The 23888-nt window shown below is 43.9% G+C and overlaps 1 protein-coding gene across 1 annotated transcript in view; it reads right to left on the reverse strand.

Annotated features, from left to right (window-relative positions):
- Positions 1-23888, reverse strand: part of LOC137438651 (E3 ubiquitin-protein ligase TRIM33) — a 92992-nt gene that overhangs the window by 29768 nt on the left and 39336 nt on the right. The window contains 10 exon segments of the mRNA XM_068133874.2: positions 3080-3336; positions 6769-6816; positions 6819-6930; positions 10078-10162; positions 10251-10395; positions 19059-19313; positions 20584-20834; positions 21811-21928; positions 22778-22924; positions 23155-23269. Coding sequence (XP_067989975.2) covers positions 3080-3336; positions 6769-6816; positions 6819-6930; positions 10078-10162; positions 10251-10395; positions 19059-19313; positions 20584-20834; positions 21811-21928; positions 22778-22924; positions 23155-23269 — 1533 coding nt within the window.

Below are 23888 nucleotides of genomic sequence, written 5' to 3' on the forward strand. Positions count from 1 at the left end.
ATCAATCTGATCTCTGAACTATACTCTGGTACTGAGAGTGCTGTGAGGTGTGGTGGCTCCATCTTTGACTTATTTCCAGTTGTTACTGGAGTTCGGCAGGGGTGTGTACTGGCTCCCACACTCTTCATCGCTTGTATGGACTGGATTCTGGGGAGGATGTCGGAGAGGTCAGGCTGCGGTGAATTGTATGGGAGTGTCAAGATCTCTGACCTTGATTTCGCAGATGATGCAGTCATCTTCACGGAGACGCTAGATATTCTTACGGGGGCCCTCCAGGCACTGAATGAAGAGCCGCTGGGATTACGGATTTCCTGGGTCAAACTCAAGATCCAGGCTTTCAATGACATCTTGGATGCTGCTGTCTTGTCTGTGCCTGTTTGTAGCGAAGATGTTGAGGTCACGAAGAGATTAATTTACCTTGCCAGTGTTATTCATGTCTCAGCATGTTGTGAGCCAGAGGATGGATTCACTGGATCATGGGGTGTGGTGCTGTCGGTATATATGCAGGAGGATGAAAGTCAGAGTCTTTAAGTCCTTTGTGCTTCCAGTCTTGCTCTATGGATGTGAGACTTGGATCCTTACCAGGGACCAGATAATGAGACTCAACTCCTTCGGAAGTCAGTCTCTTCGGGAAATCCTTGGCTATCGCTTGTCGGACTTTGTGTCCAACGAGCGGTTGCTGAGAGAGGCTCAGATGAGATTTGTTTCCTGTATGGTCGGTGAGCGTCAGCTGCGGCCGTATGGACATGTGGCTCGTTTTCCACACGCTGATCCAGCTCACCAGATACTCTCAGCAAGGGAGCCTCATGAGTGAAGGAGGCCAACGGGCCGACCGCATGCCTCGCGGTTGCAGCAGGTTGATCGGCATCAACCAGGCATCAGCCTGGGGGATGGCCAGACGGGGGCCCCTGGAGTACTGTCGGAAAGTGGATGCGGCGACACGCTGCTCCGGCGCATGCTCCCATAACTGACCTGACCTGACCTGATACCCAGCCGTTCTCAATTGGGGAAGATGTGGGTTTCAAATGCCTCTTACATTGTATGGAGCTGCGATATCAACTTCTATTGAATAAGATCATTCTGGAAATCTATGACCGTGTCTGTGAGCGTGTTTCAGAGATTCTTTCTAGCAGTGGGGACAATGGCATCAACCTCACAACAGACTTGTTGAGCTGGAGCCAGCATCAGACCACATCAATGTTGAGTCTCACTGCTCATTGGGTCAGTTCGGATTTCAAGCGTTACAATGCCATTTTGCATTCAATACCGTTTCAGACCTCACATACTGCTAGCAGGTTTCAGCAGGCATCCTCGAGATGCTCCAGAATTGGAGCATCCCATTGGAAAGTGTTCATCTTATCTGGCCCGAGACAATGGCCCAAACATGAAAGGAGCCATTGCGAAGGCAGAACTGGATAGCATTGGATGTTTTAATCACATGTTGCAGCTGGCTATGAATGACGCTTTGAAGGTCCAGCGGACCATTGGCAATTTGATTCTTGTTGGCAGACAAATTGTTGGACAATTCAAACATTCGCCTCTCACGACAAGGAAACTACAAGAAATTCAGTCCAATCTGAACATTCCAGCCCACCGTTTTATTCAAGATGTGCCAACAAGATGGAACATAACCTTCTGAATGCTGGAACGACTTGTGGAGCAAAAGCGTGCTGTTGCAAACCACGTGATAGATGCTTCTATTCCAGTTCTGACCTCAAATGAATGGATTATAATGGAGAAGCTGGTTGAGAAGCTGAGACCACTTGAGGTGCTGAAAAAGCAAGCGTCGGCAGAATCGGCCAGCATATCCATGATTATACCATCTATCACCATGGTGATCCGCTCGCTCGAGAGGGACGCCAAAAATGGTGGCATACAGTCGATGACAAATGCACTCATTGAGTCACTCAAGCGCTGGTTGGAACCCTACCAATAAGAGAAAAAGGTTATTGCGGCAAACCTCCTGAATCATCGATACAAAAGAAAATTCTTCTGAAAGATGTTGCCACAACCGCTGCTGATGTCATCTGCAGGGAACTCACCGGCCACCTCAGTGAATCGACGATCCATCGCCGAAATTGATACACTTCATTGGTGGGAATGTAACGCCGCAAGATTCCTGAAACTCGCACGGAAATACTTGTCGCCGATTCCCACCAGCGTAGCGAGCGAAAGATTGTTCAGTCCTGCTTCTGCAGCATATGATACCAAAATAAACTGTCTTTCATCTCACAAGGCAGAGAAACTAACTTTTATCAAAATAAACCGGAGCTTTATTGACTTTAAATATTAAAATTCTTAAACGTGGCATTTCCCTTGTTTTGGCTCTTCTCACTCTAAACTTGTGAAATCACCAGGTGAGTAGCCCCCACTCGTGCGCCACTGAGTCAACAGGTGATCCACATTTATGCCATGAGTCAACAGGTGATCGATTTATGTAATGAATGAATAATTGTTCGAAACAGAATCCCTTTGTAACCCACTTTCACATTTTGAATAAATCTTGCTTTTCACATGACCAGACAAATATGAAATGCTTAATTTTATGTCCATCAATAACTTATCGAATGAGCCCACTTCCTTTCTTCCTTCCTTCAATGCAAGTGCTGCTTCATTGGAATGAAGATTACCACACGCGGTACCTCATTGTTCGTTTAAAAATGACAGAATGATGTGCTGTTCGATGAACCAATCGATTTATAGAACGGATATAAAATGTATCGATTCACAGCCACAAAATAGCGTCAACATGTTAATCCAGGCATGGCAACGATCCAGCATGATATACACCCATGTGTGTGAAATGAGGTCAATATTTAATTCTTTTATAATTGGAATCGGAAGCATAAAATCAGCAGAATTTTTTTTTCTCATCAGTTATCGGTTACAGTCAAATTTCCTAATTGGCACAGCACTAATATATTTATATACATCAGCCCAATTTTCCAAGAAAGACCTCAATGGTACACTAGAGCACCAATAAATGTTAAACAAAATCCGAACTATCCTTTACTTTCCACCTCAAGTTTCTTGCTTGGTTCTAACGATGAAATTAACGACGAACAATGTTCAGCCTTACCTTGGAAAAGATAAAAGGCTGGGAACATGGCAGCTGAGATGGAACACCTTCGGACATCGTTCACAACAAAGCAAATCCCCACCATTTTGGCAAACGCCACACCAGTCTTCGTTCGGATCGTCGAATTTTCCTCCGACCCTGTCCGAATTGGAGTTAGGGGAAGGACCCTGGAGGCCCGGCTGGGGTTGTTCTCCCTCTCCCTCTGTCTCGCTCTGGTTTGAAGCAGGGGGAGTAAGGTTTGACTCGGGTGTGTTCACCTGGAGTGTGAAGGGTTCAAGGAAATCGAAATGCAGGTTGAAGTCATGGGTGGACACAATATCTCAAGACAATATCGTGGGGCAATGGGAAGAATGGTAAACAAACAGTCATCAACAGTCAAGGCGAAACTAATATAAACCAGGACAGTTGCACCTCGTCATCACTAACATGTTAGCGCATTCCTCACTTACACAGCTCCATGTGTTACCTGCTCGTCCAACTTGCGTCAAATCATCCCTCAAATAAATTCAACCTTAACGCTGTTACGTTGACGCGAGTTAGTGTCACACGTGTACATTAATTGGTCTGTGTAATATGCAGTTGGAGTAATGGTGACTGCTTCACAGCTATTTCTTCATATTGCGTACATGGAGCCTCCTCATAGTCCAGTCTAGTCTCAGAAATCACTTTCTGTCAGGTGGAAGGAAGACATTATTTACCCACCTGCATAACGTTTGCCATTTGAGAATGTCAGGGAGTGCCAGAGTATATTCTGATGGGACAATCCTTTGCTACTTTTGAAAAGATTCCACCCCGTTCAACAAAACAACCAAGAAAAAATTACAGCCAATTATTTATATATTCCTTCATTTACCATAACTCTTAATATCATACTCTTCTATATAAATAATACAGTGGTGTATCTATCTGTCCGGTTACCTATCTCGTTCCTCACCGCCTCGCATGTAGTCAGCAAACTTCGTAGGCATAATTAAGAATGCCTTACAATTCCACTTACAGCATTGAAATTTACTTCAACTGTTGGACCATTTGGACCAGTCGCAAGGAGACTTTTTTTTAATCTCCGCTCACGAAGGTTATGTTTCACAAAGGTTATAACAGCTGTTACTACCCCTGTTTGTCTCTCTGTTAGTAGGATATCTTAAAAAGGTATGGTGAACAGGTTGGGTGTGTGACAAGGACAAATTGGTTCGATTTTGGTGAAGATCCAGATCCGGATACTGGAATATTTTTAAAAGACTCTTCACCAATGAGAGGTAGGGCTAAAAACGATAGATAGCACAACATCTCAAAAGGTTGTGGACGGGTTATGACAAAACTTGGTGGTTGAGTTGAGTGCTTGACAAGAACAAGCCGATTCGATTCTGGTTCAGGTCCGGATGCAGATCCGGCCCATCAGTGGGATCCAAAACGTAAACTGTGTGGAGGTACATGCTCTAGCAAGTGCTGTTATAGTTTTCTTTAAAGCATTCACCATGCCAGATTAGTTTAAATCTATAGAGTTTAAAACTTTCAGATCAAATCAATGGAGAAACATTTGTTAACATATTTTGATGACCATGACGTTGGCAGTGAAATTCCACATCAGGAGACAAAAATCTGCAAAACGTCTTCTGCCACCACAACTGAAGCAGCACTTCATGGCTGTCGTGAAAGGGTAGATTCTCCACAATTTGTCACCGTAAACCTTTTGGCTTGCATCATTTATTTAGACCATGTTCGGGTAACCGGAAAGGCTATTTGTTTTGGCATCGGTATTCACAGCTGTTACTATGTTTATCTTCGTAGACAAGAGGCATCGCTCATTTCGTAATAGTCCGCGTTTGTGTGTGCAACAACAAAAACTCCCAATCCTTCGGTAAAAAAATTCATTCAGCACAATAAGTAAATAATTAGTCAGGACTGATAAAAAAAAAGCCCAACATTATCATTTCATTAGTGCCCACCTTAATATTTTTTCAGGTGGGAAAGACAGATAAATTGTGAAAATAAATAAAGAGAAGGCAATGGGGAGAAAACAGTTTTTGGCATTTAGCATATATTTCTTGTAAGGCCAAGTTACTTATATTGGCAAGGCCAATAATGTTGGATGATGGAGTTTGGATGTTTGATTTAAGCTTTTTTGGCCGTTGGTGAATGAAGTTTCAGTCTTAAAGCAGACGTTTTGCCTCTGTTCTTCCATTTGTTATCGGTGGGCATATCCACTCAACCCATCCTGAAAGTCTAATTAACAACAGCATGTATATTGCCCAAACTGACAATATATATATATATATTGCTCATTAAGACGAAGTGCTCATTAAGACCGAAAGGGTCATATATATATATATATATATATATATATATATATATATATATATATATATATATATATATATATATATATATATATATATATATATATATATATATATATATATACTATATATATATATCATATCACAGTCACTATGCGACCTTCATATCATCAGTGGAGAACCGCCAGCAAGGTGTCCCATACAGCTGCTGCTGCACCTTGCTGGGAGCGATAAGCACCGCCTGCCACGCGGTAACGTAATCTCTGGTATCCACTCATCATATGGAGTCGACCTGGTTGCGGTTGGGAGTTACTAATAATGGTATCTGTAATCTGGTTCTCCAACCTAATGAGCGGACAACATGACGTCATCACCATGCACGTCCGCCTTGCCTGCAAAGTTCCAGAGGAACCATCTAGCAGTGCGTCATTACGGATTATAAATACAGATACTGTCACAAGTGCATGCAAAACTCACAGTTACCGACCTGGTTTCGCCAGGTTGGAGAACCAGATTACAGATACCATTATTAGTAACTCCAAACCGCAACCAGGTCGACTCCATATGATGAGTGGATACCAGAGATTACGTTACCGCGTGGCAGGCGGTGCTTATCGATCCCAGCAAGGTGCAGCAGCAGCTGTATGGGACACCTTGCTGGCGGTTCTCCACTGATGATATGAAGGTCGCATAGTGACTGATATAAAAACCGAAAGGGTCACAGAGTTACAAGTGTATGGAAAGCCTCACTGCGTTGCCCTGATGAAGCCCCAACAAGGGCGAAACCAGGTCGGTAACTGTGAGTTTTGCATGCACTTGTGACAGTATCTGTATTTATAATCCGTAATGACGCACTGCTAGATGGTTCCTCTGGAACTTTGCAGGCAAGGCGGACGTGCATGGCGATGACGTCATGTTGTCCGCTCATTAGGTTGGAGAACCAGATTACAGATACCATTATATATATTTATATATAATATATATTTATATAATATATATATTATATATATATATATATATATATATATATATATATATATATATATATATATATATACATTATTAGATATATATATACACATATATACATATATATATACACATATATACATATATATATACACATATATACATATATTTATACACATATATACATATATATATACATATATATATACATATATATATACACATATATACATATATATATATATATATATATACATATAATATATATATATATATATATATATATATATATATATATATAAATATATATATATATATATAAAATAAGGTTGATATAAACTGAAGGTGCATGAACATGATCCATTCACAAACAAAAAAGTCGAAGAAGAAGAAAAAAAAAGGGCAGACAGGATAGCAACGTACCATGCAGGAACTGCGGTTGGGTGGCTGCGTCAACTCGTGTTTGACTCCGCCAGAAGGGGGGAGGGAGGTCGAAGTGCCACACTCTCATCTGATGGCTCCGTTTTTACTTTCACCTGCTCCACCTTGACTATGGAGATTCGGCTGAGAGGGTCGGAGGTAACACTAGATAGATAGGAAGGTGAGGAAGGGAAGTGAAGGGGGGTGGGGGCAACAATAAACAAAAAGAATGAAAAGCAGACTGTAAAATAAGGCAATGGAAATGGACACTAAGGCAATGAAATCGAAATCTCTTCAGAGGTTCATAAGCCATTGCAGTAACAAAAATCTGGTTCGTTCAGCTAAAGGCCATGTGACCTTCATCCCTTTAAATTAAAAATAGAATCACTTCATATTTGTTTTGCCGTCCATATTTGTTACAAGTTTGGTCAAAATCCTTTTAGCTGTTCACAAGTTACCATTGGAAAAAAAAACTGACAAGCATTACGCCGAGGTCCCCTGTCGTTGAAGTGATGCGAGTTGACAAAGTGGAAGACGCAAGGCGGCCATCTTGGATTTTGACGTGGGGACCCAATTTTCAATAGCGTTCTCCCTTATGCGTAGATACACCCACACACCAGATTAGAAGTTAGTAGTTCATTTATTTTTCAAGATATTTCGCTCACAAGGTTCAGACATATATATGGTGGCGGCCATCTTGGATTTTAAAGTGGCGACCCAATCTTAAATAGCGTTCTTCCTTGTGCCTAGATACATCTACACACCAGATTAGAAGTTGGTACTTTGCTTATTTTTCAAGATATTCCGCTCACAATGTTCAGACATACATGGCGTCAGACATACATGGCGGTGGCCATCCTGAATTTTGACGTGGGTTGCACCCACACACCCAATTAGAATTCGGTCCTTCGTTTATGCACGCACGCACGGACGCACGGGAAAACCATAGTCCCCCTTTCGCTCCGCGGTGCGACGGGGGACAATAATGGACTGACAGAGAGACAAACATAACGCCTCAGGGCCTTGGGCAGGGGAGGCATAAAATGACTACATTAAATTAGTCTTCAGAGGGATGAAGAGGAAAAAGATAAAAGAAAGAATGCTCATAAAGTCAGGAAAACAAAATCCATTCATGACTCATAACCGTACACATCGGATTTTTATGTGAAAAAATAAAAAATATTTTTTCACATAAAACGGCTTTTTTGTGCGCAAAAAAATTATTTTGCTATTTTTGGAGAAAAAAAAATTTCGCCCTTTTTCGGGAAAAATAAAATAAAATGCCCTTTTTGGTCGAAAATGTCTGGCAACGCTAAAATAAATTGGGGAATTTTTCGAAATTTTTAACTGCGATCGATCTCAAAAACAAAACGTTGCGTCCACTTGCGTGCGTTGCGTCCCCAGCGTGTACAGCAGTGAGGCGGTGTACTACAGTGAGAGAGTGTACACAAAGTGTGAACAAGTCTATCAAGATGAGTGCTGCTCTTCGTGACAAGTGGCTGAAGGAATTCAACGCTGGCGGCGATGGGGCCACCTTCAAGTACGTGTCGAGTGACACGGCTTTCTGTCGAGCTTGTGAAAAGACTTTCCGGGTGAAGCAGAAGTCTGAGCTGGCCCAACATGTCCGAGGAGACCGCCACAAGAGCAACTTGGCCTTGAAGAAGAAGAGGACGGTCATGCAAGCCACCATCGAGGACTTTGGTGGCGGAAAGAGGCACAAGTGCGACGCCGTGGCTCAGGAGCTGTGCCAGGCCATGCTGGCTGCTGGCATCCCATGGTCGAAATTGGAAAACCCTGCCCTCCGGTCGTTCCTGGAGAAGCACATCACTCTCCAGATCCCCGATGAAAGCTGGATTCGAAAGCACTACCTCGACAAGTGCTACGACGAGGCCTTGCCGGGGATCCGTGCCGACCTCGGACAGCAGCCCATCTGGCTGTCCGTCGACGAGACGACCGATTCAGCAGGTCGATATGTGGCCAACATCATCGCAGGACGCTTGTCCAAGGAGGGGTACTTTCGTCCCCACCTCGTCCAGTGCATGTTTCTGGAGGAGACCAACTCCGGGGAGATCGTGCGCGCAGTCAATGACACGCTGCGCTATCTTTGGCCTGATTTCAAGCCGGAGTGCCTCAAGGTCCTCGTCAGCGACGCCGCGGCCTATATGATTAAGGCCGGCCATGTCCTGAAGGAACTCTTCCCGGACTTGCTGCATGTGACTTGCGTTGCCCACGCGCTCCACCGTGTCTGCGAGACAGTCCGAGAAATGTTCAAGGACGTCAACGACCTGATTGCCACGACGAAGAAGGTGTTCGTCAAAGCCCCGTCGCGTGTTGTCCTTTGGAAGGAGCAGCAGCCCAATCTTTCTCTCCCCCCGGAGCCCATTCTGACTCGGTGGGGGACGTGGATCGACGCCGCGGTGTTTTACGCCGAGCACTTCGAGGCCGTCAAGGACATTGTGGACCAGCTGAACGATGACGACGCGATGGCAATCCGGAGTGCCAAGGACCTGTTCGGAAAGGCGGACATCAAGCTCAGTTTGGTCTTCTTAAATGCCCACGTATCGTTCATCCCGAAGATCCTTAAGCAGCTGGAGGAGGCCGGCATGGAGCTGGTCAAGGCCTTCCAGCTCCTTGATCAGGCCAAGGAAGAGCTCGAAAAGATCCGAGGCTGCCGTAAGGAGATCCTGCTCACCAAGTTCAAGGCGGTGCTGCAGCGCAATCCCGACATTGGTGTGCTGAGGACAGTGGCTTTGATCCTGGATGGAGATCAGCACGGATCTGAGGTTGGTGTACCGGCTGGAGTCAAGCTTGCCGACATCCCCCTCTTGAGGTACTGCCTCATCGTCAGCGTCGACGTGGAAAGGTCCTTCTCCGTCTACAGAAACGTCCTCACCGACCGCCGACACCGCCTCACCAAGGAGAACATTACCAAGATAATGATTTCAAACACCTACTTTAACCGTTCCTAAAAGGGTTCCTAAAAGGCAATCTTGTCAATTTCTTCTAGTCCTCTACTTATCAAACAATGCGGTTGCAATAAAGGTACCTGAGCGTCATTTTTTACCTGTTTACTAGCCCAGAGTGCTTAATGTTGTGCAGGAAAAAGCTTACCATTTTTTGTTCTTTTTTTGACTGATTTCTGAAAAACTTGGTAATAATAAAAAATGAATAAAACGGGGGAAAAAAATATTTCGGGATTTTTTCACATAAAAAAAATATATTTCCGCTTTTCAAAACATAAAAGGCCTATTTTCTTAACATAAAAATCCGTAGTCTACGGTCATAAGGTACAGGTGGCCATAATTTCCCAACCTGTTCCTGCTGCTATTGCTGGAGGCACTGGAAGGCCGTTGCAGAAGCGACAGAGGGGGCGGTGGTTGAGGAGCTGGGACCACACCTGGAATGTATTCAAACAATGCATGATAATTAACAATGCTGGATCATTATAGTTTTGGTGCCCAATGGCCAATAAGCAAGTAACATACCTTGGAAACTAGGTGAGGGTGCAGAGTGGGAAGGAGAATGGTTGAAGGCTGCGGGGGACAAGCGGGGATAAGGTGGAAGCTCTGTAGGACTGCGTCCCTGACACCCCGCTCCAGTCACTATCCCGGCAGCTCTCAGATCATCCAGCTTTTGGGATGACAATTGAAGGAAACTCAAATCAACATAACAGGAAATTGCCAGTATGCCCATAATTAGGTTTGCCGAAATAGGCTCAACATTCATCTTCTCCACAAATAAAATACTACACCATGATTGCCTAATTAATTATTCAATTACTGTTCGTTGCTTTTCGAAAATCTTGTTTTACTTTGGTTGATCTGTGATGCATGCAAAAAATATATATATACATATATATATATATAGTTACGTGTTCCCCCCCTGTGTTCCCCACCCTCCAGAGTGTGGCTCGTACCGAGCGATAAAGTTATTGGAGCATGGAATGAAGGTATTGGAAAGGGTGTTGGAGAGGAGGATAAGGAACAAAGTGAAGATCGACGAAATGCAGTTTGGATTTATGCCAGGAAGAGGAACGACAGACGCGCTTTTTATTGTGAGGCAGTTGCAGGAGAAGTACATGGAGAAGAGGAAGAAGTTGTTTCTTGGGTTTGTTGATCTGGAGAAAGCATTCGATAGGGTTCCATGCAAAGTATTGACATGGGCAATGAGGAAGTTAGGAGTGGAGGAATGGTTGATCAGAGTAGTGATGGCAATGTACAAAAGAGCGCGCACAGCTGTAAGGACGAAGGACGAAAACAGTGGTGAGTTTGAGGTGAAGGTGGGAGTGCATCAGGGGTCAGTACTAAGTCCACTACTATTTGTAGCTGTGATGGAGGTGCTGGCTCAGAACGTAAAGGAGGGTTTACCGTGGGAGTTGTTGTATGCAGATGATCTGGTGTTGATTGCGGAAAGTATGGATGGACTGAAGGAAAAGATGAACAAGTGGAAGGAATGTATGGAGACAAAAGGTCTGAAGGTGAATATAGGAAAGACGAAGGTGATGGCAAGTGGTAAAGCATGTGGTGAGGTGGAAAGAACTGGGAAGTGGCCCTGTGCTGTGTGCAGGAAGGGTGTCAGAGTGAACTCCATTCAATGTACAATGTGCGCTGAGTGGGTTCATCAAAAATGTAGTGGTCTGAGAGGGTCATTAACCAGTGTGGCAGCTACATTCAAATGTAAGGTGTGCACAGAGGGAGCTGCAGATGGAGGAAATGTTGAGTTGGATCTTGGAGACGGCGTGAAGCTGGAAGGTGTGAAAACATTTTGCCACCTCGGAGACATGCTGAATGGAGAAGGTGGATCAGACTCGGCAACGATTGCTCGAGTGAGATGTGCATGGAAGAAGTTTCGGGAACTGTGTGGCGTTCTGATGAGGAGGGGAGTGTCGTTGAAGCTGAAGGGAAAGGTGTATGCTGCATGTGTGAGAAGTGTTATGATTTATGGGAGCGAGACATGGGTAATGAACGTAGAGCAGCAACGAAGGTTGGAAAGGGTGGAAATGCGAATGGTTCGATGGATGTGCGGAGTATCGTTGAGAGAGAGGAAGACAAATGATGAATTGCGAAAAATGATGGGAATAGAGCCTGTGATTGATGCTGTGAAGAGGAACAGGTTGAGATGGTTTGGTCATGTGTTGAGGAAGGATGAAAGTGACTGGTTGAGAAGAGTGATGTTAATGAATGTAGAAGAAAGTAGAGGACGGGGAAGACCGAGAAAGACTTGGCTAAAGATGGTGGAAGAAGAAATGCGGGCAAGTGGGTTAACAGGGAGAGATGCAGAAAATAGGGCAAGATGGAGAAGATTGTCATGGGGACCGCAAGGCTAACCCCCGCTCCAGCAGGGAAAATGGCCTTAAAATGCATGTTGTTGTTTGTTTGTTGTATTGTTACGTGTTCCTCCCCGACCTCCTGGTCTCGGTATACCTCCGAACCCCGAGAGGAGCCACGGCAGAAAAAATATGTTATTCAGTGTCAAAATCAATAATGAAACCACACCAATGGTTATCAACAAACAAATAGTATATTAAAAAGCACACAGGAAGAACAATACAACAATGATAGCAATCAATATCTTAAGATGGTACCATCTTCTCAAGTAACCTAACTCAAACTCACTGCGCTCCCAGTGAACAGAACAGAACACTCCTCAATGTCTCTATAACTCAGAGGGGATCCCGGCGAAGAGGCGATGAGGCGAGTAAGGAGGTGTAGGCAAGGCGTGGACCGTCACGTGGTCCAAACCAACAGCAAGCGGGCAGTGCAAATAGAAATCCCAAAGACGCGATCCAGACGTGTACATTGACCGTTCAATCCACGAACCGCAGTGTAATCTTCACACGCCGCTTTAGTGCACACCCATCCCCGGCAGACCACCGGAGAGTGAGACCAGCTGACGCGGCAAAAACCTTGTTCAGTGAACGACGCACGAGGGTCAAAATGGCGGTCGGCTCTTACTCGAGCCGAAGCCTTTAGGCGAGGATTCTCCAGAACCTCAATGCCTATACCTGACTACGTAGGTTCTTCAATACTCCCGCGATAACTCCAATCGCACGAAACTCCTTTCACGGACTCCAAGTTCACTCGCGACGTTCGCTCAACCACGCTCGGTACAGAGCTTCAAGACACGTCTTTTCCCTGTCTCCTCACGCCTTCCTCCTCCTCTCTATCGTCGTCTTCCGGTGCTCGATCCTGTTTCCTGTCTCGTTTTTCCATGAGCGCTTTTAACCTTTTAACCACAATAACCATTTCCCTTAAACAACAATAACCATAATCGCCGTTTCCTTCAAACCCCAATAATAATAATAATAATAATAATACATAGAACCAGAAGGGTTTCAAGTGGATGAAAACCACAACAGCGGAAGGGACGAATCCGTAACAATATATATATATAAATAAATAAACAAGTAGATAAATCGAAAAATGACCAAAAAGATAATAATAATAACAATAACAACCACCAAGGAGTTGCACATTGCCAGGAAATCTGTTGTCCCTTGCAGGTCGTGCTTTCTTGAGTCATCCCACAAATGACATTCAAATGTTGCGTTTTCATTACAAGCCGTTTGCCAGCAGCTGTCAGCTGATCAACTTCCGGCTAACTTGCTGAGCGTTTTTCACAATATAAAAAGTATAACAAACCTCGAAGTGTTTTGCACTCAGATTAATGGAATTGAGGCAACGGACGTTGATTTGGTCGAAAATAATCTATCTATAATTCCAGTAATCTCTGTGTGTATGTGTGTGTGTCTGTGTGTGTGTGTGTCTGTGTGTGTGTGTGTGTGTTTGTCTGTGACCGCTGTTTCTCGACAACCACGGGTCCGATCTAATTGAAACTTGCCAGGTATATTGCTGGGGACCCGAGGATGTGCCTTTTCAAGGTTTGAAATTAATCGGACAAGTGGTTCCCAAGGTATGGTCACCGTACTCGCAAGCCGTTCGCTTTGGCTTTGCGAATGGACCAAACCATTTCATGTAAATAGAGGGGGGGGGGGGTTCTACCGTACTCGCAAGCCGTTCGCTTTGGCTTTGCGAATGGACCAAACCATTTCATGTAAATAGAGGGGGGGGGGGGTTCTGTGGTCATTACTGCCACGTGGTTTCAAAGTTTTTTTTTGTTGTTGTTGTTTGCACGCATGTTTTTTTGCACCCACGTACGGGCACGCCCTAGTAATAATAATTAATCGATTGCGATACACCTGCACAGTTCAATTATTATTATTCGTTCCTTTCTTGTATTTCCTGGACCTAACAACCACCACCACCACCACGTGCACTTTTGAAAGGATAATGTCCCTTTGACTCGCACGTAATTATATTCATCTATCTATCTATCTATAATTCCAGTAATCTCTGTGTGTGTGTGTGTGTGTGTCTGTGTGTGTGTGTGTGTGTGTGTGTGTGTGTTTGTCTGTGACCGCTGTTTCTCGACAACCACGGGTCCGATATACTTGAAACTTGCCAGGTATATTGCTGGGGACCTGAGGATGTGCCTTTTCAAGGTTTCATATTAATCGGAGAAGTAGTTACCGAGCTATGGCGATTTAGCCGTTCGCCGTTCGCTTTGGCTTTGCAAATGGACCAAACCATTCATGTAAATAGAGGGGGGGGGGGGGGGTTCTGTGGTCGTTGCGAATGGACCAAACCATTTCATGTAAATAGAGGGGGGGGTTCTGTGGTCGTTACTGCCACGTGGTTTCAAAGTTTTTTTTTGTTGTTGTTGTTTGCACGCATGCTTTTTTGCACGCACGTACGGGCACCCACGTACGGGCACGTCCTAGTTAACCTAAATATGGTAAATATCTATGTTATAATTGCCTTCATGAACCCTACTTCCACAACTAATTCCTGCTGGAAAGACAGCCGAAGGAATCCGATTGACCTCACCAGCATCTACTGCTCTCATAACCAAATAGACTAATAGCGCTATCGGTGAAAGGATATTCACTCCTGTCATGAAAAATAAATAAATAAAAGATGAAGGGTAACGCATGTTGAAGACATTCTTGGTGGTGGAGCGTAGGCTCAAAAATTAAAGCAAGGCAAACTTCACTTTGAAAATTTGTTTTTGGGAATCAAACACCAGCTTCCGGCATCTTCAAAATGTTCTCGGCGATTGAAGATTGAAGACATCAGCATGAAAACTCATGGGAGAGGATATGTCCGCTATTTGTTATAAATATCTTAAATACTCTCGTAAAATTGAAGTATTCTGTAGACGTCCTTGTCAGTATGTGAAAATTATTGGACGTTACAGTATTCATTAAAAACCACCTTTAGAGGCCATTTTTCCCCGCAAGCGGGGGTTGGCCTTTTTCGGGAACTGTGGTTGTTGTTGTTTTTCGGTCCCCTTTTTGAAGCAATGTTTTACGGTATTCATTGTATTCATTGATTCATTGATCAATTCATTGATCATTTATTGATTGATCATTGATCATTGATCAATATTGAATACCGAGAAAACAGTATTCATTGATCAATGGTTATTACCTATGCTACCAAAGGTGGGTGGATATTATTTTTTCACACCTGTCTGTCAATTTGTCTATGAGCAGGTTATCTCAGAAAGTTATGGATGGATTAGGACGAAATTTGGTGGAAAGGTTGGGTGTGTGACAAGAACGAATTGATTAGATTTTGGTGAAGATCGGGTTGGGGATACTATATTTTTTAAGTGATTCTTCAACATTGAGAGATGCAGCCAAAAACGATATATAGCACAATATCTCAAAAGGTTGTGGATGGATTTGGACGAAACTTGGTGGTGGGTGTGAGACAAGAACAAATTGATTCGACTTTAGTGAACATCCGAATCTGGATCTGTAAACGAGTTTTTCATATTTTGAAAAATTAATTATTATTTCTTTTGTCGCCCCGTCCTGCTGGTGGAGTTGCTATCTTTATCAAAAACTATCTTCCTCACTCTCCTTGCACTCCGCTCACTCCACCAAGCCCCCAGGAGTACATCTGGCTATGGCTTCCACTCCCACCTTTTGTTCATATGTGTGTTGTACTGTCCAACAAACAGTGATGACTCCATTTACATTTCGCTGTCGTACAACATGGACCAACTTCTATCCACTCATCCCAACTCTCTCTTCTTCATATGTGGCGACTTCAACTGTCATCATGCCAGCTGGCTGTGGGTGTGGGTACCTCCCTCACCTGCCATGGCACCTCAGCAAAGGACTTCTGCGACTCATTGGGACTGACACAATCTGTCAATTTCCCGACCCGGATCTCAGTCATGTCTTTTCTGGATTCTGTACATAATCTCTTCTGGATTTGGTCATGACTAACTTCCCTGCAAATGTCTGTTGTTCTTCTTCTGCTCCAATCGGTTCATCTGATCATTTCCTTGTTAAAGTGGACACCTGTCTGGCCATTCAAAGAGAGCCTCCCCAGCGTCGAGGAGTCTGGCATTTCACTCAGGCCGGCTGGCATAGTCTTCAAGCAGCCATCAAACATCTGGGCTGGTCTCCCATTTCTACTGTCTCTGACATCAACTCATCCTGGAAATTCTTCCAAAGTAAGTTGGTCTCTCCTGTCTCTCCCATCTCTCTTTGTCTGTCGCTCTTTGTCTGTCGCTCTTTGTCTGTCGCTCTTTGTCTGTCACTCTTTGTCTGTCTGTTTCTCTCTTTAGGTGGGGGCGGGAGGCCGTGAGAAGAGAAGGATTATTTTTTAATTTTTTTTGTATTTAAGACATTAAACAAAGGGTAAGAGGTTCGGGGGAAGTAGGGGGTGAAAAAAAAAGAAGGAAATACAGTGAAAGAACGAACGTAAATAAACAAAAGGCCAACGAGGAGACTGGGAAGGCCTCAAGGAACCAGGCCCCAAGCACGGCATGAACAATCCGACTCATACACACAAATTTGCACGAATTACAAAACAAGATTGAACTATAAGCACACAGTAACCATATACACAGCAAAATAAACAGGATAAATTCGACAAAAACGATCGGGAGAAACTTATCTTTGACAATTTATGGAGGAGCACAGACGCACGCAACCTCGCCCGAGGAACCGGAACCTCCTCTCAGTTTTAATGGCTGTTTTCATCACACGTTTTATTTCACTGCTGCATACAACGGCCTTTATTTTGAAAAGCGGCCACACCGGCCTTTATTGCTGTTGTCCAGCCGGTTGTTATACAATACCATGAAACCCTGACATTCACGGATTTCACATTTGCGGACCCCACGTAATCGCGGTCTATAAAATGTGACCTGCTTCTACATTCATAGCCCCTGTGCTCCGACTATTTGCGGTGTTTGCGGGCATAATCCATCCCCGCACCACGGACCCCTGAAGGAAAAAGGAAAAAGAGGAAAGGAAAAGTCTGGCTTGCAGAGACAATCACAAACCCTCTGCACGGAGGGAGGGGTGGGGGAATGGGGTTCGTTTTCAATAAAATAACATGTCACTCGCAGCAAAAAGGAGCTAACCTTTTGGAATGGTTTCCAGTATTTTTATTTGTAAGCATTTTTAATGAAACTAATTATGTGCATTCGTAAACTAATTATTAAACTTTTCATATTTTCTATTATGAATCGCGAACCTCCGTGAACCTATCCCCCATTTCCCCATTGTAAATTGCCCCGATATTCGCGGATTTGGGGTACTTTTCAGGAACCTATCCCCCCGAATGTCGGAGTTCTACAGTACTGATGTATGGTACTGTAGGCCTATACACCGTAGTACTGTCAAAATAAAAAATGACACAGGCAGGCTCACAACATTCTCAACAAAGATGCAATTTCAATGGAATGTGAGCCATTTGCTAAAGGTATAGCTCTACTCTTCAATCACTGCAAAAACTTTGTAGACCAGCGAAGAACCTGTTCTTATGGATGGATTAATTAATTTCCTCAGATTAAGAGACACGATGTCGTGTAATACACTACCACCACCGGGAGCGAAGCGAAACAATACACATTTACAGAGAAAATTGGGGCCCTATCCCCACCCTGAACCCCACGAGTTATATAATCCCCACCCTGAACCCCACGAAACAGAAGAACGAAACCAATGGTAAAACCAGAACTATACAGGCCTATCACAATCCGGTTGTTTTTTTTTCCAACCAAGTCAACATTTGTTGCCTCAATTAGTTGAGCGCAAAACAACTCCGGATTATAAAAACTGCACTTCGTATTTTATGAAAAGAATGGCTAAGAAAGTAGTCGGCGGTAGACCGATGGACAACTGCTGGAGTTCTGGTGGTAACCAGCTCCTTTTAATTAAAACCCGAATTGTGTGTTCCAAGCACAACAAAAATAATCGGCCTCGTATGTTTGCGAAAGCATGGCACAGGCTCTTGTTATCCGTCTGATGTCAGTTAGTGTGAGAGTCCACACAAAGATCTTTAATATAGATCGTTCACTCTCTGATCAATTGAAATCTATATACGCAGCTAGGCTCTTCATTGCTAAATGCTCAGTCTCGCTTCTCCTTGTACTCGTATAACCATGGTAAATGAACAGTGTGAAATAAATAAATACAATTTTCCACCAAAGGAAGAAAACAAAGGGACAAAAGCACTGACATTTTGGGGTCCATCGACAATTGGCTGGAGCAACGGGCAGTCTTACTCAAATGATGGGTGGCCACCTGAAAACGTCAGCACCTTTGGATAATTTTATTCTGGTGGAAAAACAACTCCTTTTCCACTGTTCATTGATCATTATGTGCCGCCACTGCAGATTGCTCATTTTTGCTGGAACTAGCATTCTCTTCTGTAACACTGGTGATGTTGATCTCAGGAAGATCCATCAATTTTGTGGTGAAAGAACTGCTTGGGGGCTGTCACAGGGGAAACTCTCCAGGAAAAATAAAGATATGGAGTGCACCAACCAACAGGTCAAAACCCTGATATTGCAAAAGGAATGGACAAAGGTTTTCCGTTTGATTAATCACCGATTTGAATACCTTCAAAATTAAAATGGTTACGCATAGCACAATAAACCATATATTTCCACCTATATGAGAACGATAATAGTACAAGTAAATAGGTCAACACTTCCAAAATTTAAAGCTTTTCTTTTCTTTTTGAAGTCGTTTCACTTATAAAGCTGACGAATTACCAATCTGAATGAAGAATTCCTTTTAACGCTGCAGATGACAATTTACAACACTCTTGGCTACTGATGGTGAAACACTAACTGCACCCTGCCAAGTTAATCCATTTGGGTGTTCACAAGTCGACTGGGTAGAATAATCATCGTTACGATTACACGTTCACCGCTGTCTTCAACCCGGCTCTTTAACTGTCGCAAAATACCGAACGACTCACCTGTATCTGTGGGATGTCTGGTACATAGGGCAGGTTCTCGGGGTTGGTCACCGATGGGATAGGATGTGAGGAACGAAGGGTCGGGTGAGGAGCAAAAGTGCTCATGAATGGTGGCGGAGGGCGGTTGAGCCGAGAGTGGGCATTTGCTCCCACGGACTGAGAAAGATGCTGCATGTGTTGTAGTGGGCTTGCTCGACCACCCTGGTTTCTAATCCCAGCAGTGGGCATTGCCTGGGGAGGGAGGGTGGTTGGGGGCTGAGAGAAATTGAAGGGTGTTGAAGGGGATTTGAATCAAAATGAACAATGTAGATCAGTCTGCTTCCTAATTCTTATAAGTAGTCGATAAAACTCAGGTTGGATAAAGTTATTTGAATTATTTGATACATTTTATTTGTCGACTAATAAAATGAGGATTAAAGCTCATCGTAAAGCTTGCACACCACTTAAGAATGTGCAGGCAATACATGGCGAAAGAACAAAAATGGGGTCAGGTGGACTCATAGCGGTGGGACAAATGAGAACACGAATTGGAGAGATCTCCACAGGACAATAACACAGATGACCAGGGACAAATGTAACATGGATGTAAAAGTTTCCATCAGCACCAATTGCAATGCATCATGATGGGTAAACGGTTGAGGGCATCAATCCCCCAAAGCCCAAAATTATATCGGGTTAAAATGTCGACTATGGGGAGGAACATTCTGCCAAGTCATTTGTAGATATGGCATGCCCCATAACTACCAAAACGCATACATTAAAAATAATAATAATAAAATCAAGGGCCTTCATGGGGGGGGGGGGGGGGGGGAGTAAATAAATAGATGACGCATTTTTCCTCAGCCTGTCATGCTTCCCAGGTCGGCAAAATGAGTACGAGCTTACTGGAAGCAGGTAACTGGACTGCATTAGTGGCACAGCCACACTTCCAGCAATTCTGTAGCCAAGCATCCACAGGGTGCATATGAGATGATGATCTCCTTAGGTAGTCTGCTCCACCAGTCAGGACCTTCCAGCAATATGCTTAACGAAATGTTAGACTTCTAGGAAAAGCTGTCTTCAAGTGGCCGTTGTCCATGGGCTAACCATCCATGTACAGAGAATAAAAACAAAACAATTGCACCCGTGTCCAAAGGAAGCAGTTCGGTTTGGCATTTTTCATATGAAATGGGCAAAGCCTACAAACAAACAAAACCCTTTAGAATTACCCTTTAGAACCCACGAGAATTACACTTTATAACCCTTTGGAATTAAACACGGTGGGTTAGAAAGGTTGTTCTTATTCATTTTTGACTAACGGATGAACGGATAGATGGATGGAAGAAAGGAAGGAAGGAAGGACATAACCAAATATTGAAACGGCTTCACTGCTTAATAAAAGCACGAGGACAACAAAATTGACAACACAGAAGTCCACTTTCTGCCACAGGTCTTCAGAACAATTAAAGTTAAAAACAACAAACTCGAGTGGGGCGGAGCTAGGGCCAGTTTGTGGGTGGGGTAGAAGAAAGATCATCTGACATACCTGCATGACGGCCACTTCTCCAGGCCTGACTCCAGCAGCAAGTGAGCTGGACGGAAACAAATTTGGACGCTGGGGTATGGGGCGAGGCACTCGATGGGCGACCGAAGACATGTGTTCAGGGAAAGGATTGGAATGTGTAGGAAAGGGAGCTGGTGGTGCTGGCGGGCCTTGGCCAGGAGGAAAAACAGAAGGAATGATGGTAGGAGACAACGGGAGCGAGTTTGGGCGTCGCCCATCGTACACAATAGAGCCTAGGAATAAATAAAAAAAGAGGGAGGAAAAACAGGAAAGGGATATGAGGCTGAACTTTATTTTAAAATGTATAAATTAAGGGTCATTTAAGAGTAAAACAACAAATGGATTAAAATACAGGTGTTCACGTATAAAAGTTTTAGGTTTAGGGAAAACAGATTTAAGTCTCAAGTCTCATAATGAAGTGAACCGCAAGGCCACAGGTTCAAGTATTGTGTCGAGTCGAGTCGTGAAGTGAACTGCAAAGGTCACAGGTTCAAGTATTGTGTCGAGTCGAGTCGTGAAGTGAACTGCAAGGTCACAGGTTCAAGTATCGTGTCGAGTCGAGTCGTGAAGTGAAGTGAACTGCAAGATCACAGGTGCAAGTATCGTGTCGGGTCGAGTCGTGAAGTGAAGGAAACTGCAAGGTCACAGGTTCAAGTATCGTGTCGAGTCGTGAAGTGATCTGCAAGGTCACAGGTTCAAGTATCGTGTCGAGTCGAGTCGAGTCGTGAAGTGAAGTGAACTGCAAGGTCACAGGTGCAAGTATCGTGTCGAGTCGAGTCGTGAAGTTAAGTGAACTGCAAGGTCACAGGTTCAAGTATCGTGTTGAGTCGTGAAGTGAAGGAAACTGCAAGGTCACAGGTTCAAGTATCGTGTTGAGTCATGAAGTGAAGGAAACTGCAAGGTCACAGGTTCAAGTATCGTGTCGAGTCGTGAAGTGATCTGCAAGGTCACAGGTTCAAGTATCGTGTCGAGTCGTGAAGTGATCTGCAAGGTCACAGGTGCAAGTATCGTGTCGAGTCGAGTCGAGTCGTGAAGTGATCTGCAAGGTCACAGGTTCAAGTATCGTGTCGAGTCGAGTCGTGAAGTGAAGTGAAGTGAACTGCAAGGTCACAGGTGCAAGTATCGTGTCGAGTCGAGTGGTGAAGTGAAGTGAACTGCAAGGTCACAGGTTCAAGTATCGTGTCGAGTCGAGTCGTCAAGTGAACTCACCCAAATTAAAAACATTTTTTGCCCACAGATTGCTATCGCAGTGAAAACGAAGGGTTCCTGGGGGCAAGGGACATGGCTCGCATGGAGCTCGCAGCACTCGACGGAGTTGAAAAAATATCTGTGGGAAAGAAATGAAACAAAGTTTCAGTTATATACAACACAACACAACTCTCTGCAATGATTACTGTAGCTCTGGCAAGGCCTTCAATGCCTTGAAAACATCAGGCCAAGAAAACTGATACAGACCTGTAGAGCTGGAGGCACAAACTTGTCCATCAAAACAACATCCTTCCCATTCTAGTTAATATATAGGCTCCTCTATGCACCTGATTCTGATGTACACTACTCTGTTACAGAGCTTAGCAAGGGGCAAACCAGGTGGTTTGCTGCTACATTACCAGCAGTAGTTAAAGCAAAATTTGGAATTTGTTCATGTTGCCGGTGATAGCTCGCCTACTTTTCGCGAAGGACACCAAGGAATCTTGAACGTTCACAAACTAATACCGCAGACGGGATGCCCAGTTTAACGTCCATCTGAGGGACAGCACACATTGACAAATCACCCCGCCTGGGAAACTGCGGGATGATAGTTTTTTGCTGGGTAGGGATTCAATCCAAGGCTGGACAGCTTCGAGGTGAGTGTGCGTACCTCTTGGCCATTCTTCCAGCCACTACGCACGATCAGCAATGAAAATAGAAATGCATTGCAAATAGCCTGCAAGTAGTCAATCTCTCAATCAATCCCTTTCCCAATGCTTTGAACATCCAACAAACAAACACTCGTCATCTCAAACAATGAGCACATGTGTCAAATTTCCCAAATCTCTCTTTGCAGGCAACTGAGCTACAGGTATTCTTCTTTCAAATTGCACATTTTAACAGGTGGTGCGCATTTGTCCAAACTTCAAAAACAAAACTTGAAAATGTCTCGAGTTCCTATATTCCCAAGCCTACACAATTCCCTCACCAATCTCTTGCTGAAAAGCAATGGCAATGCATTGCCTCCAGCAACCGCCCATCTTGAAAAGTCAATCACATGATCAACCTGTCTGGCCAATCGCACAACTTCTTTCTGCTGTATCCTCAGTTGCTCCTGCCGCTTTCCACTCATATGCTAAGGGCACAAATGATAAACTATGTGTTAACAGACTGAGATGGTAGCTTCGTTGAAACAAGAGCCAAAGAAGACCAAATAAACACCCATTCTATATTGGTGCCAATAAAGAGCGAATGATGGTTGGGAAAAGATGTGGAGTGTGATGAATGAACTGGGTAGGTGAAGGAGATAGGTTTTCAAAGCGTATGGTGCAAAATGGTGTGCATGTGTAAAAAGTCAGGCGATACCTCAAGCTGCTGCATCAGAGACTTTCCCTTGCGGTTGATTTCGCTCATCAGGGTAAAAATGGTAACTTTTATGTCATGCTCAACTTTCTTCTTCACCTCTTGTTCCTCTGTAAGCCTGCAAAGAATCAACATCATCGAGTAGAGACACGATGTCGCAAGACACTAAGCTCCGTTGGCAACATTTTTTTCCGATATTGATGTATCGGTGGGCTCAAAGCGGTATAATATATTTTTTTTTTTTTAAACGCAGATTCCAAAAATATGTAATGTCCATTACTGATTCATATATGACGTACATAGCATTCACACATGGCAATTCATGGCATACTCATGGCATCATGCACTCAATCTTTACAAATTATGCTAAAAAAAAAAAAATTCATTTGAAGAATTTCAAAATGAATTTGGTTGATGTCGAGAGCAAAAGGGGGTTCCGTTTTGTCCGCTGACATAGTAATTGCAGGATAATTTCTAAAGACAACAGTCGACGACCATTAATCGTAGGTAGCACGCGAGTGCTCAGCTATCTAGCTCAGTAAATATTATAGCTCAATAAAAAAACGATTTTATTTTATAGCACAGTAAAAAGCTAGCTCAATGCCCGATATTGGCACACACGATAATGACATGAACAGTATCGGTATCGGAAATTGGCGCAGGTTGACAATCCCGATATCGGCATCGGCAATCGGCACATGCCGACAATCCCAATATCGATACCCGTAGTCATCGCA

This window comes from Myxine glutinosa, chromosome 13 (assembly GCF_964187855.1).
Source record: "Myxine glutinosa chromosome 13, kmMyxGlut1.1, whole genome shotgun sequence".
Lineage (NCBI taxonomy): Eukaryota > Metazoa > Chordata > Myxini > Myxiniformes > Myxinidae > Myxine > Myxine glutinosa.